This window comes from Labrus bergylta, chromosome 20 (assembly GCF_963930695.1).
Source record: "Labrus bergylta chromosome 20, fLabBer1.1, whole genome shotgun sequence".
Taxonomy (NCBI): Eukaryota; Metazoa; Chordata; class Actinopteri; order Labriformes; family Labridae; genus Labrus; species Labrus bergylta.
The window spans coordinates 8,886,426-8,904,339 of record NC_089214.1 but is presented as its reverse complement, the minus strand read 5'-3'; the positions used below and the strand labels follow the sequence as shown (position 1 = coordinate 8,904,339).

General features: G+C 42.2%; 1 protein-coding gene across 15 annotated transcripts in view; it reads right to left on the bottom strand.

Moving 5' to 3' along the window:
* The window catches only part of tnikb (TRAF2 and NCK interacting kinase b), a 51,843-nt gene extending 35,120 nt beyond the window's left edge, over positions 1-16,723 (bottom strand). For 2 of the 15 annotated variants that reach the window (XM_065948634.1, XM_065948635.1), the window contains exons 1-7: positions 15,893-16,706; positions 9,897-9,962; positions 2,541-2,597; positions 2,187-2,312; positions 1,182-1,292; positions 624-714; positions 191-321 (exon numbers count right to left, since the gene is read on the bottom strand). In XM_065948634.1, the coding sequence (XP_065804706.1) occupies positions 191-321; positions 624-714; positions 1,182-1,292; positions 2,187-2,312; positions 2,541-2,597; positions 9,897-9,962; positions 15,893-16,000 (690 nt within the window). In that variant the 5' untranslated portion in view covers positions 16,001-16,706. Of the gene's footprint in view, positions 1-190; positions 322-623; positions 715-1,181; positions 1,293-2,186; positions 2,313-2,540; positions 2,598-9,896; positions 9,963-15,892 lie in introns of all 15 variants that reach the window. The other 13 variants (XM_065948627.1, XM_065948628.1, XM_065948630.1 and 10 more) reach the window with 13 other exon arrangements.
* Between the last annotated feature and the right edge of the window lie 1,191 nt (positions 16,724-17,914).

The window sequence follows — 17,914 nt, the reverse complement described above, 5'->3', positions numbered from 1 at the left end:
AAAATGTTAAAAGTTGTTTCCAAGCAGCAGATATTTAATACAAATAAAGTGCAAAGTGTCCGGTCTATAATCAGGACAACAACATATATAACATATATAACAAAACTGTACAACATGTGCTCATGAAGCCAGTGATGTAGCATCACATTCACAAACACTCACAACAGATGATCACAGACATCAGGTGTACCTTGAAGTCATATGTAGCGTCAGGATTCTCGTCACAGGCGATGACCTCTGGGGCCATCCAGTACGGCGTCCCAATGAATGTATTCCTCCGTCCAACTGTACGGTCCAGCTGAGCGCTCACACCAAAGTCCACTGCGCACACACACAAACCCACACAATTTAAGCTAAGCCAAATAATAACACATTGATATATCATTAAACTTTTATATTTGTTAAATGATGTGATTTTTAAAAGCTTAATATTATTTTAGCTGCTAAAGTTTGGTAAGCACCAGCAAATACTGCTTAAGATGACAAAATGTGTGTGTGCAAGTGGCTGTGTGTGTGTGTGTGTGTGTGTGTGTGTGTGTGTGTGTGTGTGTGTGTGTGTGTGTGTGTGTGTGTGTGTGTGTGTGTGTGTGTGTGTGTGTGTGTGTGTGTGTGTGCAGTCTCACCCAGTTTAACCTCTGCATTCTCTGTCAGCAGCACGTTCTGGCCTTTGATATCTCTGTGGATAACCTTGTGCTGGTGGAGATGGGTCAGACCCTGGAGACAGAGAGACAGGATCATCATAGAGTCTTTACTATGACAGTAGGGTAGTAGACACTGTGGTAGACATGTTCCAACTATAGTAGAGGCTATCTGACGTGAATGTATGCTTTGATTTTATTTACACTTAGAAGCTTTGACAGATTAAGTCCACTCTCCCCTTGAGTTAAAGGTCAGAAAATCATTAAAAATATTGTTAATTGCTGATTGTTAAGCTTCTCGGATTCCATCATGAAGTAGGGACCATTGACTGTATTTGACTAAGTATCTCTTTCTCCTTCTGTTGTTCAAAAGTGAAGCCATGATACCATGGTTCAGACCATGAAATATTTTGCTGGTGACTTAATTTGCTGCAAAGACATGTGAAGAAAGGCACCTGCTGACTAAACACTGACAGAGATTTTCAGATGTTTTCATGCAGACACATGTCTACTTGCGATGCTCATTTGGATTCTTGTTCTCACCCGGAGGATCTCTCTGCAGATGTAAGCGATCCACTCCTCCTTCAGAGAGTTCCCTTTGGTGTTTTTGATCAGATCTGTCACAGAGCCGGCCCCGCAAAACTCCATCACCAGCTGTACGTAAACACACACAAAGAAGAGTAACATTACTGCACAGGTTATCATACATCTTTTTGAGAACTTTATTTTAGAATTAGAACTTGAAAGCAGCAACACAATTAAAAAAAAATGCTTTACCTTTAAATGCAAGACATTAAGGCCTTCACATTCATGTTGCAAAGCATAAACTCAGGTTAAAAAAAAAGTTCAATTCAGTGATATTTACTGATATCTAGAGAAGAGTCCTTCCCCTCACACTGCTGCTGGACACATCTTTACACATTTTTGATTTTTGAGTAATGTTAGTTAAAAAGTTAACGCAAGAATTAATGTCAGGATCAGTAGAAGTTTGTTCTTTTGTCCCACCACAGGGACAGCGGAGCGTCAAACAGCATTAATATGCATCCCCTCATCTATGAGTTTTGTCTTGTGGGTTAGTGCAACCCCTTGGAAAACTACTGTATTTTGATTTAAAGAATTAAAACTGGTGAAAACACATAGCTGGCAACTGAGACTGATAACTTCTCCACACTGTACAGAGGTAACAAGCCTTTAATGCACGCCAGTTGGGCAGTTTCATTAGTATGTGACGTCACGTGAAATCTATTAATTAAATCGACATACAGATATATACACTTTGTTAGTCTTCTGTGGAAGGTTGTGGTTGTTCATCTTTTGTAATTGAATACATTTTTGAAAATATAATTTTTTTTTGTCTTTATTACACAATACTTTTTTTCTGGCTTTTATGTGAATCTCCTCTGGTAGCTACCCCAAATAAAAATTACAACAAACTTCAGTTGGGTTGACAAAGAGTGTATCTGAGGTGTTTTCTTAATTATGTGAATAAAGGGTGCATTAAGGCTCAAAGGTGTGTTTTGTTGCTCTTTAAGTAACAGATAAATGTACCCAGAGCTGGTCGTCCATTCCCGGAGGATTCTTCTTGATAAACGCTCCATAATATGTTGCAATGTTTCTGTGGTGGCTGTACTTCTTCAACATGTTGATCTCTGCTTTAATCTCCTCCTCTTCATCCTAAAAACACAAAAAAATCACACACACACACAGAGACAGCACAATAAATACCAAAATCCATGGATTAGGATATACAGCATGTGGTCCCAGAGAAAACCCTCCCGCAGAGTTTACAAAGGACAAATTGCGGCTTTCAAACCTGGGCGTATATGTTCAATGCTGATATGTGTGTCTGTGCATATACAGATTCAACAAGACACTTTGTCTGTCTGTGTGAGGGTCACTTACTCCGGTGACGTCCATGACCTTAATAGCAGCGAGCTGGCCGGTTTTGACATGTCGACCCTGAAAGACGAAGAGAACAAGTACAAATGATGATTTTCAGGTATTTTATTGTTACATTAAATATTTTACTGTGATAACCTCCCCCTGAGAGTCAAATGGTAAAGATTTGGACTGTATTTAATCACATCTTTTGTGTCAATTGAACACAGAGCAACGCATCAGACACAGCATAGCAGGCTATAAACTTCACAGTGTCTTAAAGTTACCCTTCAACCCTTCAACCATCATCTTTTACAAGGTTTCTTTTTTAAAAGAAGCCGGTTAAGCTAAAGGAGAGATTTCCTCCTCTTCCAAAAAATCAGAATATACAAACCATACAAGCACTGAATGAAGCCATTTTACATAAACAATCAGAGCCTTTAAGACGTTCTTAACGGTGGAGTCAGTTGCATTGTTCGTTGCAGCTTGTAAACTCAATATTCAAACTGTGCCCCTCCTCTGGATGAAACACCAGAAACATCAGAAACACAGGCAGAGGGTCTCTGCAGGCACAGTCACCACCACACTGGTATGAGCAGCATTCATTTTGCATAAGGCTAATATTTTATTCTTAAAGAAAATGCTACTGACTCTACCTTTAAACAAAAACTTGAGACTGCGAGCGCTGCAGCTTACTTGAGCTCAGTTCTAAAATCTTTTATCTGGTTCAAGTAAACAGTTCAAATAAACCTGATTTGACTCCAAACAGTAAGAAAAAAGTCATCTGGAAATGTTAGAAAGGCGCTTATAAAAAACTATATCTCACAGGGGAAATCTGCCACCAAAGGAGACTGGTTAAGCAATTTTTGAGGCGCTTAACTCAATATGAATGTACAGAGTCAAAGTATCGTTATTGAAAGGCCATATTTGATGAGACTAAAGCCCTTTTCACACATGCCCTCCTGAAAATGTCAGAACAGCCTGCCCTTGAAATCTTCCTGAATTGCTCTTTCACACATCACAGGAGTCTCAGGAGGCAGGACATGGCGTACAAAGAACACAGTGGACAACAGCATCCAGCTGTGACAGTCTTTGCTTTCATATCGATGCCACGTTAATCTTCAGATGTAGGAATAAAGTCAGGGTGAATTTTTTGTCTGTTTGTGTTCACACATGTAGCTCACTCTGAAATTTTGGGACATTTTCAGGAGTTGTCTGCATGTATAAAAAAGCTATCGGACACATTTCTGAGTTGGTTAACAGACTGTAACCGGCCCCGCCACAGCTCATGTGCTCCTTAACAAGGTGCTAAAGCTGCTTTCAAAGTATTTTCCCTTTTTCATAGCCAAACATATGTCAAAAACAAGCACAGCAGCCAAACAGAACTTGGTGTTGTAGAAAACATCAAAGGTCTTCAGTTACACAGATTACTTTGTTTGAAGGATGTTTAGATATCTAAAACAGAAAAAGACTTATTACATGAAAGGAGCGAAGATTAATTATCATCTTTCTCCTCTTGGATCCACTCAGATAAACCTTGTGACCCCCTGGAGGGTCCCGACCCATAGATTGGGAAAACAAGGCATCGATTCTGAGTTATCCTCCTCCCAACTACAGACACAATCACAGCTGCTTGAGCCAGAAAGTAGAAATGCATCCACCTCACTGCCACCAGCCCACCACCTCATTACACACACACACACACACACACACACACACACACACACACACACACACACACACACACACACACACACACACACACACCATCTCCTCATGGTAACCTAGCAACAGGGCTGGCAGGTTTTTTAGCGAGGGAAACGAATGGGGGGTTGGAAGAGGCAAAGTGATGACAGTCTGTGTGTGTGTGCAGGGAGGCCACGATGTTTCACACTCTGGGTCACTCAGACATGAGAGCTGCTCGGATTCACACACACATACACACACACACACACACACACACCCCCACACACACACACACACACTAACAGAGATCTTGGTTTCTCAGTGTTGCATCAGACACTGAATGAATCTTGGAGTCCGAAACCACCTCAGATTGCGGAAAGTCTCTTTTCACATCTTTATGTCTTTCATCTTTTCTATTTTACTGTCTCCATTAGAGGGGGAACTATCACAGGGTAACCCACCACACCATTCCAAACTATACCACACCATTCCATTGCAATACAAAATGAGACTACACAATATGATACGATACAATACACAATATCAAACAACAAAAATGATATGATACATGACACAAAATTAAATGATACGGCACTATACGATAGCCAATAGGAAGAATTGAAACACAGCAATATGACACCATACAATATGATATGTTACCTGCCGGGTTTCAGTGATTCTGTGAACACGTAGCCTTTATATTGAATAATATAAACTTGCTCTAAAAAGTTAAAGACCAGGATTAATGTATTATTTCACAACAATTTGTTGGAAGTCACCTCATCTCTTTCTTCTTTAATCGGCTTTCTGACATGACCTTCTTCTTCTTCTCCTTTTTTTAATACCACTGTCAACTTCTTTGGCAAATTAACCCTATGTTCCCGTTACTCCCATGCATGTCATAAGCGCAGCTGGGAGGAATCACAAAGTCGTGCCAAAAAGAGTGAAATTGGCAGAGAAAAGTGTCTAGAACGCCATATTTTTACAAATTAATTTTTGAAAATTAGCGTCAGGGAATTAATCATTGTGTCACACGAGTCAGGATGACTATTTATTGCCATATAAACATTTTGTACCAACCCATAGTCTCCATCTCTCTCTTTTGTCTCTCTCTAATGACAGCAAGGAGGAGGAGAAGTTGGAGGATATTGAGAATGATATTTTCAATCTGAGGCTTGATGTAATCTTGTTCAACACTTATCAGGTATCATTTAATAACAAACGGCGTTCTTCCTCACTCTGCACAAAGCTGTCATTTCAGTTATGGGAACATAAACATAAGTCAGTTCTATCTAAATAAATAGCACCAACTATGATGTCATAAACGAGGCAAAATAACAATAAAGCCCAACGTGGAGGCTGCAAAAGTGTATATGTTGTGAATAAAAGAGTTATACCTCATGACTGTCAGGAGACTGGGTGTTAAAATCTACAAAAACTGGGACACTTTGGGGGCTAGCACAAATGTATTTATTTATTTTTTTAAACATTTATTCAACAGGTGCAGCTTCTGCTTTAGGACAAAGGTGCAGAGTCCTCCTCGCAAAGAAAATATTTATTTAAAAAAAAACATTTCAGTACGGAAATGTTGCCAACACAGTTACGCAATTGCAGAAGTTGCCTGCATTTCTTTGGTGATCAAAAACAAGAAATGACCCAATATTGGGTGCCTAGGACTTCTATTTTTGTTGTTGTGGTATGAAAACAGGTATCAGTATCAACTAATTGTTACTGACATTGAAAATCCTATGTGTCTACTGAGGCAATATTCTATTGTTACAGAATGTCATTAGAAATGCATTATAGAGTCTGCCTTTAGATATTTCAGTGTTTTGTTTTTAAATGGAAATTTTAAGTTGAAAAAGGTTAAACTTTCAAGCTGTGGGCTAAATTTATCCCTGAGTAGCAGCCTTTTTGACAGGATTAAAACATGCCACATGTGATACTGTTTCAGGTCTCTGACTGAGCTGTTTCCAGAGCTTACAGAGTAATCCAGATAACTTTGCTTCCACATCAGCCCACGTAATGTTTAGATTTTTTTTTGGGGGCAGATTTAGTCAGTAAAGTTCTTCTCTATTTAACTGAGTAAACCTGCTCTCAGACCTGGGGTTAAGCCGTGTGAAGTGCTTGCTGTGACCGCGGGACAAATGGCAGCGATCGTTCCACGATGAAGCAATAAAAGACAATGCTGATAACGGCACAGATGAGAGGAAGAGATACTGCCGCAGACTGTCTCTTTGTTTTCATATCGCTCTTCCTCCAACGCCGACGGCCGGCCAAACAATCTCCCAGAGGTGACACGCAGACCCTGGAGTGTGTGTGTCAGTGAGAGATTATGGAGAGAGGAAGCTGTATTAAACCACCCAACACAAACACACATTTATAATAAAAAGGGAGGGGGAGATACAGGCAGAGGGGTAACGGAGGGAGGAGGTGAGGAGGAGATAGAAAAAAGGCACAGTAGCCTTTAGAAGCACCTTGAGGCGTAAAAACACTCCTCAGGTCCTGCGTTCAGACAAGCCTCACATTCTTCACCTGAACACAAGCCCTGACACATAAAGGCATTTCAGCACATCTCACAGTTTATGCATTTCACAATTGTTTTGTCTATCGGCTATTAAGACTTAAATACAGCCAACAATCCGGATCAAAGATAAAATCAAAGCATTCCCAGGATTGTTTGACAAAAAGTGTAACCTTCTCTTGTAGTTATAGTTTAAGTTTTTATCTATTTCATCATCATATGAACTACAAACAAAGACGTGAATAAAACAGACGTGATAACAAATTCACAGTCAGTAAAAGGAGACAGAGAACTTCCTCCCTCATTGTGAGACCATCAAAATGTGAAATACTGACTTTGTTAAGCATGTGTTGCCTTGTGCTGTGCCAAAGACTGTTATATATATATATATATATATATATATATATATATATATCATGTCATCAGGGATACAGAGGCCCCTTAAAGCAAAAGAATAAAATAAGATAAAAGGGAGACTTTTTAAAGTCAATGTTTTTATCCCACATTTTGTCAGTGCAGAGTTGTATTTTTAAAACTAAAACAATCTCCGACAATTACCTGAAGTGAAAAGCAGAGGCCAGCATTTGGCTGCTGAAACACTGAGAATCGTGCATGTTTGGCATCATTTTCCAAATGTCGTTCAAGAAATTGTTCCTCTAAAAACGTCGCCTCAAAAATTGAGCGGTTAATCTGATGTGACATCTGAAAGTTACAGCTACAGCTATGAAAAAGATTGTCAGCCTGCAAACAAAAGGCTGTGACATCACAACAGCAGAGAGTCAGAGACACACTGACTCATATCAGTTTGCATTGTTAGCTCAATCCAATATTTCAGTGTGTGTCATGTTTCAATCTCTTTGAGAATAAAAGTCTTCCTTCAGTGACGAGCGTGAAGACACAAAGAAGAAGAAGAAGAAGAAGAAGGAGTATACTGGAGGGCTTTAAAATTAGATCTATGCTTCACAAGGATGTGGACATGAAGGCTTCCAGAAAGTTTAAGACAAATGCAGAAAACATGTCAGACTTTCTTCACACATGAACGTGAACTTTCATGGTTACCATGTGTGAATTCTCCTGCACAAAAAAGGAGCCAACTTGTCTTTTGAATCTTTAATTGTATCATCATCAGTTGTTGCTGCATTAGAAACCTCATTAAACCCAGAGAGTAAATTAAAATGTCCTTCTGATTAACACTGACACCAGTACAGTGGGACTAAACAAGAGAGTCGTTCAAAGGCAAAACTCGCAGGCTGCAGGAGCCTCAGTCAATAAAACACATTGATTAAACTCCACTTTGTAAACGCTGATAAATCAAATCCATCAAAAACTCTCAGCCGGTTCAGACGGCCTCATCCCTCTTCGTCTGTACACATCTGAAATACGAGGTAAAACTACGACAAGTGGGACCAAAAACATACATACGTCCTTTGCTGCCGTGCATAATTGAGAAATCCAGGAGTGTTAGAGGGCCGTAAAGTGACTCAAAATAAGCCACTGAGTCAGTAAGGTTGCAATCATGTTGTCTGTGTTTCAACCTCCTCCAACTGTGCCAGGGTCAAGGAAGTGTACTCTGTTGAGTACTCGTACTACTCAAACAAACTGGACTGAGGGACTGATGCACACACCTGCACAACTGTACAGCTCCTCCATTGCACCTTTTGTACAATTTTGTGTTCTCTATTATATATTTCATTTGACTTAAGATTCTTATCTCTTTCTATTAATGACCCCGGTCGATAGGAGTACTGCTGTTTTATAGCCTTTTACCTTTTTATTCTACTTCTATTTTAATATTTTATGCAACAAACACCTCATCGATCAAGTCGATCATGTTTGATGAAAAAAAGGAATCGGAATACTTTTCAAAGCTTAAGATATGAGCGGGAGCGCAGGACATCCTGCAAATTGATTAAGTGATATAACCCTGACTGTTGTCACAGTTTTTCTTTAATTAATACCAAATTATCAACTTTCGTTCCCTGTAAGTTTCTTCAGTTTACGTGTGAAATAAAGCAGAACGAAACCGTCAGCTGAGAGAAAATGGGGGACATTTGGTTATCAGACTGGTCAGAAAGACAATATTAAATTAAGAAGAAAATAAACAGTAAAAACAACTGTATTATTTTTATCATTTTAAAACTGAGATTCATCTTTGTGTTGTAAAACTGTGTAAAATGTGTAAGGTGGATGTCAAATCAACAGGATTCTTATGAAGGAATATATTTTAGTTTTCTATAAAGAAAATACTTCATTTTCTTTTTATGTTTATTACTTCAAAACGCACAATCAGCAGTTTGTCATTTGTGAGTCATTTCAATTCCTTGACACTGAAATCCACAGTGAAACAATCACAGAGGTTTAAAGTGCTGTTATTTGACGCTAATGCAGAATAAAAGAGTGTTACTCAAATGAGGTGACATTTCTTTCACATTTTTGTATTATGTGAAGTTCTGACTGTTAGGTCTTCATTTTCCCATCATGCAGTTTGAGCGATTTTTGTTCCATCAATCACTCCAGTGGAGGAGGCGTCGCCGTGTTCGAACAGCAGATTAATACAGAACATCAGCACACAGAGTGAGTGTGTCTTTGTGTATCAGAGGACATGTGTGAGTGCGTTAATAGGTTTCAAAGTGGAGAACACACACACACACACACACACACACACACACACACACACACACACACACACACACACACACACACACACACACACACACACACACACACACACACACACACACACAGGCTCTCTGCTCTCTCTGCTGTGTTGTTGCTGTCTGTGTGGGCGCCTTCCGCTGCCGAACAAAGAAGAGAATCAGTAACTTCAGTTTTTGGTCAGAAATTAAACCGTGTCGTTTCTTTGAGTTCATGAAGCAGTCGGAGGAGGAAGTGACTCCTTTTCCAAACATCTTCTAACACACAGACACTCTCAGCACACAACACAAGTCGAAACACATTATAGGAGCCATAATGTTTGATGTGCCCATGTCACCTCATCGTTCTTTAACGTGTTGCCAAGCACTGTCAGTTAATTACACCTGGGTGTGGTTTCAGATTCTTCTAATGAAACAAAGGCTGATCATAAAAGTAGCTTGTTTTTCTGCATATCTTCCTCACAAGACGAAGCCTCACACACTTGGCAGCGAAGGAGGAACAGTATGAAGACTCACCTTGTAGACCTGCCCATAGGTGCCATTTCCAACCAGCTCAACCAGCTCAAAGATACCAGCCGGGTCCTGTGAGAGAGAGAGAGAGAGAGAGAGAGAGAGAGAGAAAAGGAGGAGAAAAGATAAAAAGACAAAGTGAGTCAGGAGATCAAAACTGACCAGGGTCGGCACAAGATGGACGAGGAATTTTTTGAGGAATTTAACCTTCACACACGAGCACACGTGCAAACACACACACAGAAAGGCTGAGAGAGCTCTGCATACCTGTGGCATTACCCTGCTAAAAGCCTCTCTGTATCATCACTCTGTTATTATTCCTTCAGGAGGTAACCTCAGAGCTCACAGCCGTTCTCCCGTTTCATTCTTACAGAAACTCCTCTGCAGCTACTTTCCCGTTAACTCTTCTTTCATTGGTTCTTTTTCCCTCGGTGCAATCTCGGATTCAGTGTTTACTTGAAATGAATGATTCCTCCCCTACAGTTAGCATATGGACCCAAGTACAAGATGGTGTTGTTCTACTTGAAACACACCTGAAAAACACTGTCTCAGGATTTCTTTGAAATGCCAACAGACGGAGCATCTCATCTGCATAGAGGGTGTTCATCTCATGACTGACGAAACCTGTCACTCACAGCTGCTTTGCCAGGGGGAGACACCAGGGGGCGACACCAGGGGGCGACACCGGGTGTGATATGGTGATTGTCAGAACAAAGTGGCTCACATTAACTGAGGTTGCAATGTTACAATTCACTTAGCAGACGCTTGTATCCAAAGCGACGTACATCAGAGAGTAAGTACAACACTAATCCATTCATACACCGCCACTGAAGCAGCAGGAGCAGAGTTAAGTGTCTTGCCCAAGGACACATCGGACATTCGGGGGATTGAACCCTTGACCTTCCGCTCGAAAGGCGACAACTGAGCCACAGCCGCCCAGAGGTGGAGTTATTATAACAATTTCAAGACAACGGTTATCAACGCAGCATATCATCTGTGGAAGTTCATCATCAAACAAAAATGTTTTTGCAAGAATTTTGCTTATTTTTCTTTAGGGACGCACCGATGCATCGGTTCAACACTGGCAAATAATGTGGCATCAACCGATGTCAGCCGCTGTTAATTTGTTGTGACAAATCAATTGAACGCCGACATCTTGTGCGCCTGACTAATGATTCAGAGACAAGGTTTTTGTTGGGCAGATGAAGTCACCTGTAGAACAAACTGAGTAGTTTTCATCGTCAAACATGAGAGAAAATGGTGGCATGAAACTAACCCCAGTATCACAATCAGCAATGTGCTTAGTTGTTTTTTCAAATATTTTCCCAATCGGAGCATCTCTAAAAATAATTCTCACTTAATAATACTCACCAACTTTTCAATTACACCTTGAGTTTACACCTTCAATTACACCTGAAGTTATCTCTCTGATATAACAGAGTGTCATGTCCCACTCTTCATTTGCATGCTCATGTGGATCGAGTTTCAACGTCGGAAAAAATTCAAAAAAACAGAGAAACACAGAGTGAACACTGACAATGACAGAGGAAACATCCTCACAATATGTACAGGTAAAACACACACACACACACACACACACACACACACACACACACAGGAGATAATCTGATCTCCTGAGTGATTAAAATTCAATAAAACTCCCAAAACACAGATCTTGATCTTTAAGCAGTGTGTGTGTGTGTGTGTGTGTGTGTGTGTGTGTGTGTGTGTGTGTGTGTGTGTGTGTGTGTGTGTGTGTGTGTGTGTGTGTGTGTGTGTGTGTGTGTGTGTGTGTGTGTGTGTGCATACAGTAGACCACAGGAGGCCGTTATGGACCATTACAGCAGAGCCTCCAGAGGGGGATTAGCTTAAAAAGCAGCCTTCATTTTCATTCAAGGTCAAACAGAAGCTCATCACACCCCTGCACACACACACACACACACACACACACACACACACACACACACGCACACACACACGCTAACATACACACACAGACACACACACACACACACCTGTACGTGCCTGTTACTGCCCTCACCAATGTACTGCATTAATAAAACAACACCAGCCAAAAAAGAAAGGAGCATACAGGGAGCTCATTTAACTGAGGTCCACCTGCCGATTGTTAGCTGCTAGGAGGCTAATGAGACATGAAGCACACTGATACACAAGTTTGTACCGAAGAGCATTAATATGAGACGGTGTGACCACAGGAATGAAATTTCCCATGAAACATCCGTCCTTCACATGAGGGAGTCTGACACTACAAAACACTATCTAAACACATATATCTCATACACTTGTCTTATTTGCATCAAGAAAATTAGGTGTTCTGTGCAGTTTTTAAACACTAAATAATTATTTAGCACAAACACCTGGTCAAGAGCAGGTTTTCCTCAATGAACCCGAGTTTCTCTCCTCCTTCTTACAGAGCCAGAGACGCAGTTTTATTTCCTCGTTCCTTCATTCAGTCTGTATCACATCTGTTAGTGGAAATTCCCCATTTGTCTGAACAAAATATGTTGAATGTTGTTTTGATAGTGACTGTGAGGCATACTATAGCCTATAAAACACTGTTTTTTTGTTAAACATGGCACGTTCTTTCGTCGATGAGCTTCTTGATGACAGGGCTGCATTATTTCGCAGGGGGTTTCATTTACGACGGGAGATGTTCATTTTGGAACCAAACCGGATAGTGACAGGAAATGTGAAACCCACATTATGTTGTGGATAAAGGTTATGCACATTAAAATAGCCCCTCAATGATATTCAATAACATAAGGTAGGCCTGTTTGTTCTTCTATTACTTCAGTGGACTTGAGCTTATATAGCGCTTTTTGTAGTCTTCTGACTACTCAGAGTACTTTTACACCCATTCACAGCCAATCACACACTGACGGCAGAGGTTGCTATGTAAAGTAACCATCAGAAGTAACTAATCCCATTCGTTCACATTCATATGCCGCAGATGAAGCAGTGAGAGCAATTCAGGTTTAAGTATCTTGCCCAGGGACACATCGGACATGTTGGTGCAGGAGCTGGGGATTGACCGTCTTCTGGTTGAGTGATAACCGACTCTACCAACTGAGCCACAGCCGCCCACTTTACATACCTATTTTGGTAAGACAGTTGTGAACGAGAGGAACCAGAACATTGCCAACTAGTGTGTAATTTAGAAAGTGTGCAGGCGTATACTTGCAGTTTCTTGCAATGACAACAAGAAACAACCCAACTTTGTGAGGACTTACATTTTTGTTGCAGAGCTATCACATAGGTCGGTAAAAAGGGATCAATATAGTTGACTTTTACTAGTATCGTATCAAAGATAAAAAAAAAAAAAATCTGGTATTTTGACAACCCTGGAGGGAGGCAATATTGACATTTTTGATTAATATTTACCTCTTTCTACCGGACAAGAATGTTTATTTTGGACATTACTTCAAAAGCCCTGAAGATGCCGACAATGCTGCGGCTGCTGCTGCTCAAAGTTTGTCCGATGAAAGTTTTTTTTTTCTGCAACTGTCATACTCAGCCTGTTATTTTTAAGTGTCTGAATAAATTCCATAAAATATCCCTTCAGAGATGAATCTTTTTGTTCAAGTAAGATCATTTTCTTACTTTTTTCCCTCCTTTAAAATCCACCTGACTTCATTGACAAAACCAGTAATTTAATCATGCAGCACAATAGTCTACTTCTGCCTCAATCAGTTGGTCCTTTTCAAGATATGAAAACTAATTGACAGATGGTTGAGGCTGTAGACCAACAACAGACCAACCAGAACATGCACGTGCAATACTCGCAAGCACCAGACATTTCTTGTGCACACTCAACACCTTCTCCTGCTCATAGTGTTTTTTCTGCTGCGCACCACAAACTTATTTCAAAATATTCTCTCCGCCGATGTCCCGTTAATCGCTCTGTACCTTTCAGTATTTGTGTACCGTGAAATATCTTGAAAAAGACCCAACTGATTGAGGCAGCTGTAGACCAGCAGCTACTGTGATCTGCTAAGGTAAAATAACTTGAAGAGAGTATTGTAACGCCTGTTTCTGTTTTTTTTTTTAAAGCATCATGCACTTCTACAAAAAGGTTCTGTCTCTGTTAGGATCCTTTCAATAATGATGTCACACATTTAGATAGCAATATGAGGAGTGAAGCTTTGACCAAACTGAAAACTGGAAATAAAGGCACAGGATGGACACAAAAATATTTTTCCCTTAAGGAGATCATTTAAAAAGCACAACCTTCCCCCCTCCTAACGCTTTGTATTTTTGTCATGATAACAGAAAAGGATGCTGGGTAACAAAGGATACCAAGGACATGCCCTGTGTGAAGCTGTGTGTGACTCTCGAACAGCTGGTAATGCTGCAATTTAACCTCAGTGTGTGTGATGTGCAGGACGGAGACTTCCGGCCTGATGGGACACATTGAGAGGAGTCGGAGTCGGTTTGGAGGTAAACTGAGGAGGGGAAGATGGCACAAAATGCATGAGGAGATGATCAGAGGAGATCATTTGGGACGTGAGGTGCTGAAGAAACAGGAAGTGTGTGTGTGTGTGTGTGTGTGTGTGCTTGCGACAGGCTTTACGTCACGCTGAAATGTTTCCCCCCAGCTCCCTCTGATCCGTCCTGGGTGACCTAATTTCTCCTCGTCATGCCACAGAGGGAGAGAGCAAGGATTCTCGTTTTTGTACAAGAATATGCACATCGAGTCTGTTTTTATCTGCCCCCCCCCCCAGTCTGTATGTCAGTGTGTGTGTGTGTGTGTGGGTGTGTGTGTGTGTGTGTGCTTCTGTAAAACACACGCACAGTCATGCAGTCCCACCCGCTCCATCATGTCCAGACTTGACTGTTGCTTTGCAGGTAAGACTAAGTTGTGTAAGCAGCAGGAGAAAACAAAATAACACACACACACACACGCACACACACACACACACACACGCACGCGCGCACACACACACACACACACACACTTCATCTTATGTTGAGCACCTTAATTTGCAAGTTTATACTTCTCTGAATTGGTCATCACTGCCTCTCAGTCAATCACACACACACACACACACACACACACACACACACACATTCCTGCACTATCTCCTTCTGCACATCTTCCATCCTCGCGCGGCTTTGTACAGCACTTGCACGCGCCCAGACACACAAACAGCGACGGCTGCTGCTGCTGCTGCATGCGATGCTGCTGTCGCCACAACATCACGAAATGGCGGAACTCGCTCCTGTTGCGGTTATCACCGTTTTTATTCACGTGTGTGTGTGTGTGTGTGTGTGTGTGTGTGTGTGTGTGTGTGTGTGTGTGTGTGTGTGTGTGTTAGATAGAGAGGGTGAGCGCGTGCCAGTGTGTGCGTGCATCTGTATCTGTGTGTGTATCTTTGAGTGTGTGTGTGTGTGTGTGTGTGTGTGTGTGTGTGTGTGTGCTGTGAATCTGTCAGTGAGCAGGCAGCTTAACATCTGCCCCACATAGTACAGACAGAGCGGCCTCTATTATGCCGCCTGACTCACGCGCACGAGGGGTGAGTGCACGCGCGCAGCAGCAGCAGCAGCAGCTCAGGGCCTCATTACATCACGTCCCAATTGTTAAGAAAAAAACATCAACAACAAACAACAAACAACAACAACAACAGGAGGACACATGATCTCACTCTGATACATCAGACCTGGTTTCCTCAAACAGAAACCAACGTTCACGAGCTCAACAGCCAACACACACACACACACACACACACTCACACACACACACACACACACACACAATTGAAGGCTGATTTGCATGCACGCGCACGTACACACGCACACACCACCGAGCGGGCGGCTGTAGAAGCAGAGGAAGGCGCAGAGAGACGCATCCTTGCTCGGTAAAGAGGAAGGCAAGACGGGGGGGGGGGGGAGGAGGAGGAGGGGTGGAGGACAGGTGCTCAACGGCCGCACGCGCACATAAAGACACAGACAGAACATACACGTGCACAGAGGGAGACATTTACCCGGAGTGCAGACAGGTCTATCTCGTCCAGACTCCGCGCAGGGGAGTCGCTCGCCATGGTTCTTTCGGTATTCACGGGACTCAAGATGGAAGCTTCCTCAACGACCATCGACCGAGAGGTGCAGAGCGGCGGGGATGAACACTCACGGAAACCTCCTTTAAATTAAATAAATCCCCCCCACCCACCCCCCGCAATAAAATCCACAAAGATTCCTGGTGCAGGCGTTGATTCCCCGCGAGGAGACGGGCGCTCCGGGTCCAGGAGGGAGAAGAGGAGGAGGAGGAGGGGGGAGCGCAGGAAGGGAGTGCGGTGTGCGCGCTGCTCCAGGTGCTACATGCTGCTCGGCGCGGTGAATCCGGTGCTACATTCCTCCACCTCGACCCCCCCGCCCCCAAGTCTGGACAGGACAGGGGTTGACACGCGTGCACGAGATGATGGAGATAGGACGAGAAAAGGCTCGCGCGGCAGGAGAGCGCAGCAGTCGAGGAGGAGCGGCGAAGAAGAAGAAGAAGAAGAAGAAGAACTCACTCCGTCCGTCCGTCTGTCTGTGTGCGGAACAGCAGCGCGCTTCCCGGGAGTGGCCTGAGAGGAGGCTGCGCTACAGACAGAGACGCCCACAATGTTACACGAATACACACACACACACACACACACACACATACACACACACACACACACACACACACACACACACACACCTTAAGACACAAAATCTCAGCTGTCTGCTCCTGTATGGCAGTTCATTAAGGACACAAGAAATGTAACTGTCATTGGGCAGAATATTGCGTTTCACAATCACACACATTCAAGTGTTAACTGTCAGTGTACACACACACACACACACACACACACACACACACACACACACACACGAGGGGACGACCACCCTGGTGCCCTTTTTCGGAGAAAACTGACCTTTAAAGCACTTATGAAACAGACTGAAATAAATGTTGGTGTATATTAGATTGTGTTTGTCAAAAACATTATTACAGGTCAAATCAGGAGGACACAGGGGGTTCTGTTTAAGGGGGGTGGGGGAGGGTGCACCAAATCCATCATCAAGCAAAAGTCCCTGACAGAGGGACTTTAAATAACTCACTCTCTGCTTCATTAATGTGTCCATGTCTCATCTAAAGGACATTTTAGGTCCTTGGTTCTCAGCTGGTGGGTTGCAGACATGATGCAGTGCGTACAGGGTTTAGGCTAGTTCATTCACACTGGAACAGTATAGGTGGCCTAAATGCACCTTAGGGCTGGTTGCCATTGTGGATAAACAACAGAAGAAGAAGAAGAGGAAGAAGTGTTCAGTTTGTTTTATTGCTGATATTTTTGCATGGAAAAACACAGCCACCACACTGAATACATAAATTAAAAGTAAGATGAGCAGCCAGTGTTGTTGAATATTTTTCTTATTATCTGCTCCTTATTTCTGTGATGCTGCAACAAGCAGCATAAAATGCATGAATGCACTTGCTTACCACCAAACAAGGTTAAAATACGGCAAGAAACAATATGATTCAACACAACACAGGACACACAAAGATTCCTGTTTACATTTTCAGACGGCCTCTTGTGGATCAAACCTGTGTTTGAACCTGTCTAACTCCACCCCTGTGCACCTTTCCCGCCACATTTAATCTTCCTCCCTCACTAAATCTGCGTGCTGAGGATTCAGAGAGCGTGCATGGAACAGATTAGTAAAAACACATGTTGTGATTTCACACGCCCTGCTGTCACTCCTCTCTGCAGGTGCTCACAGAGTCTCCACAACTATCACCTGTTTCACTCACCTGCAGGACACGCCCATCATCTGCTACGACGGTCATGTCATGTAAGCAAATGAGAAAATTAGAAAACTAAGACAGGGTGATGCATCGTTGCATTGATGTGAGAGCTTTTTGCAAAGAAATACCAAGAGTAAAAAGGTATAGACCTTTATAAGTTGTCCCTTTCTAATGGGTCAGAAAAAATTAGATGGTGATTTAAATGTAGCAAAACAACAAGAAAACAAGTCATTTTTAT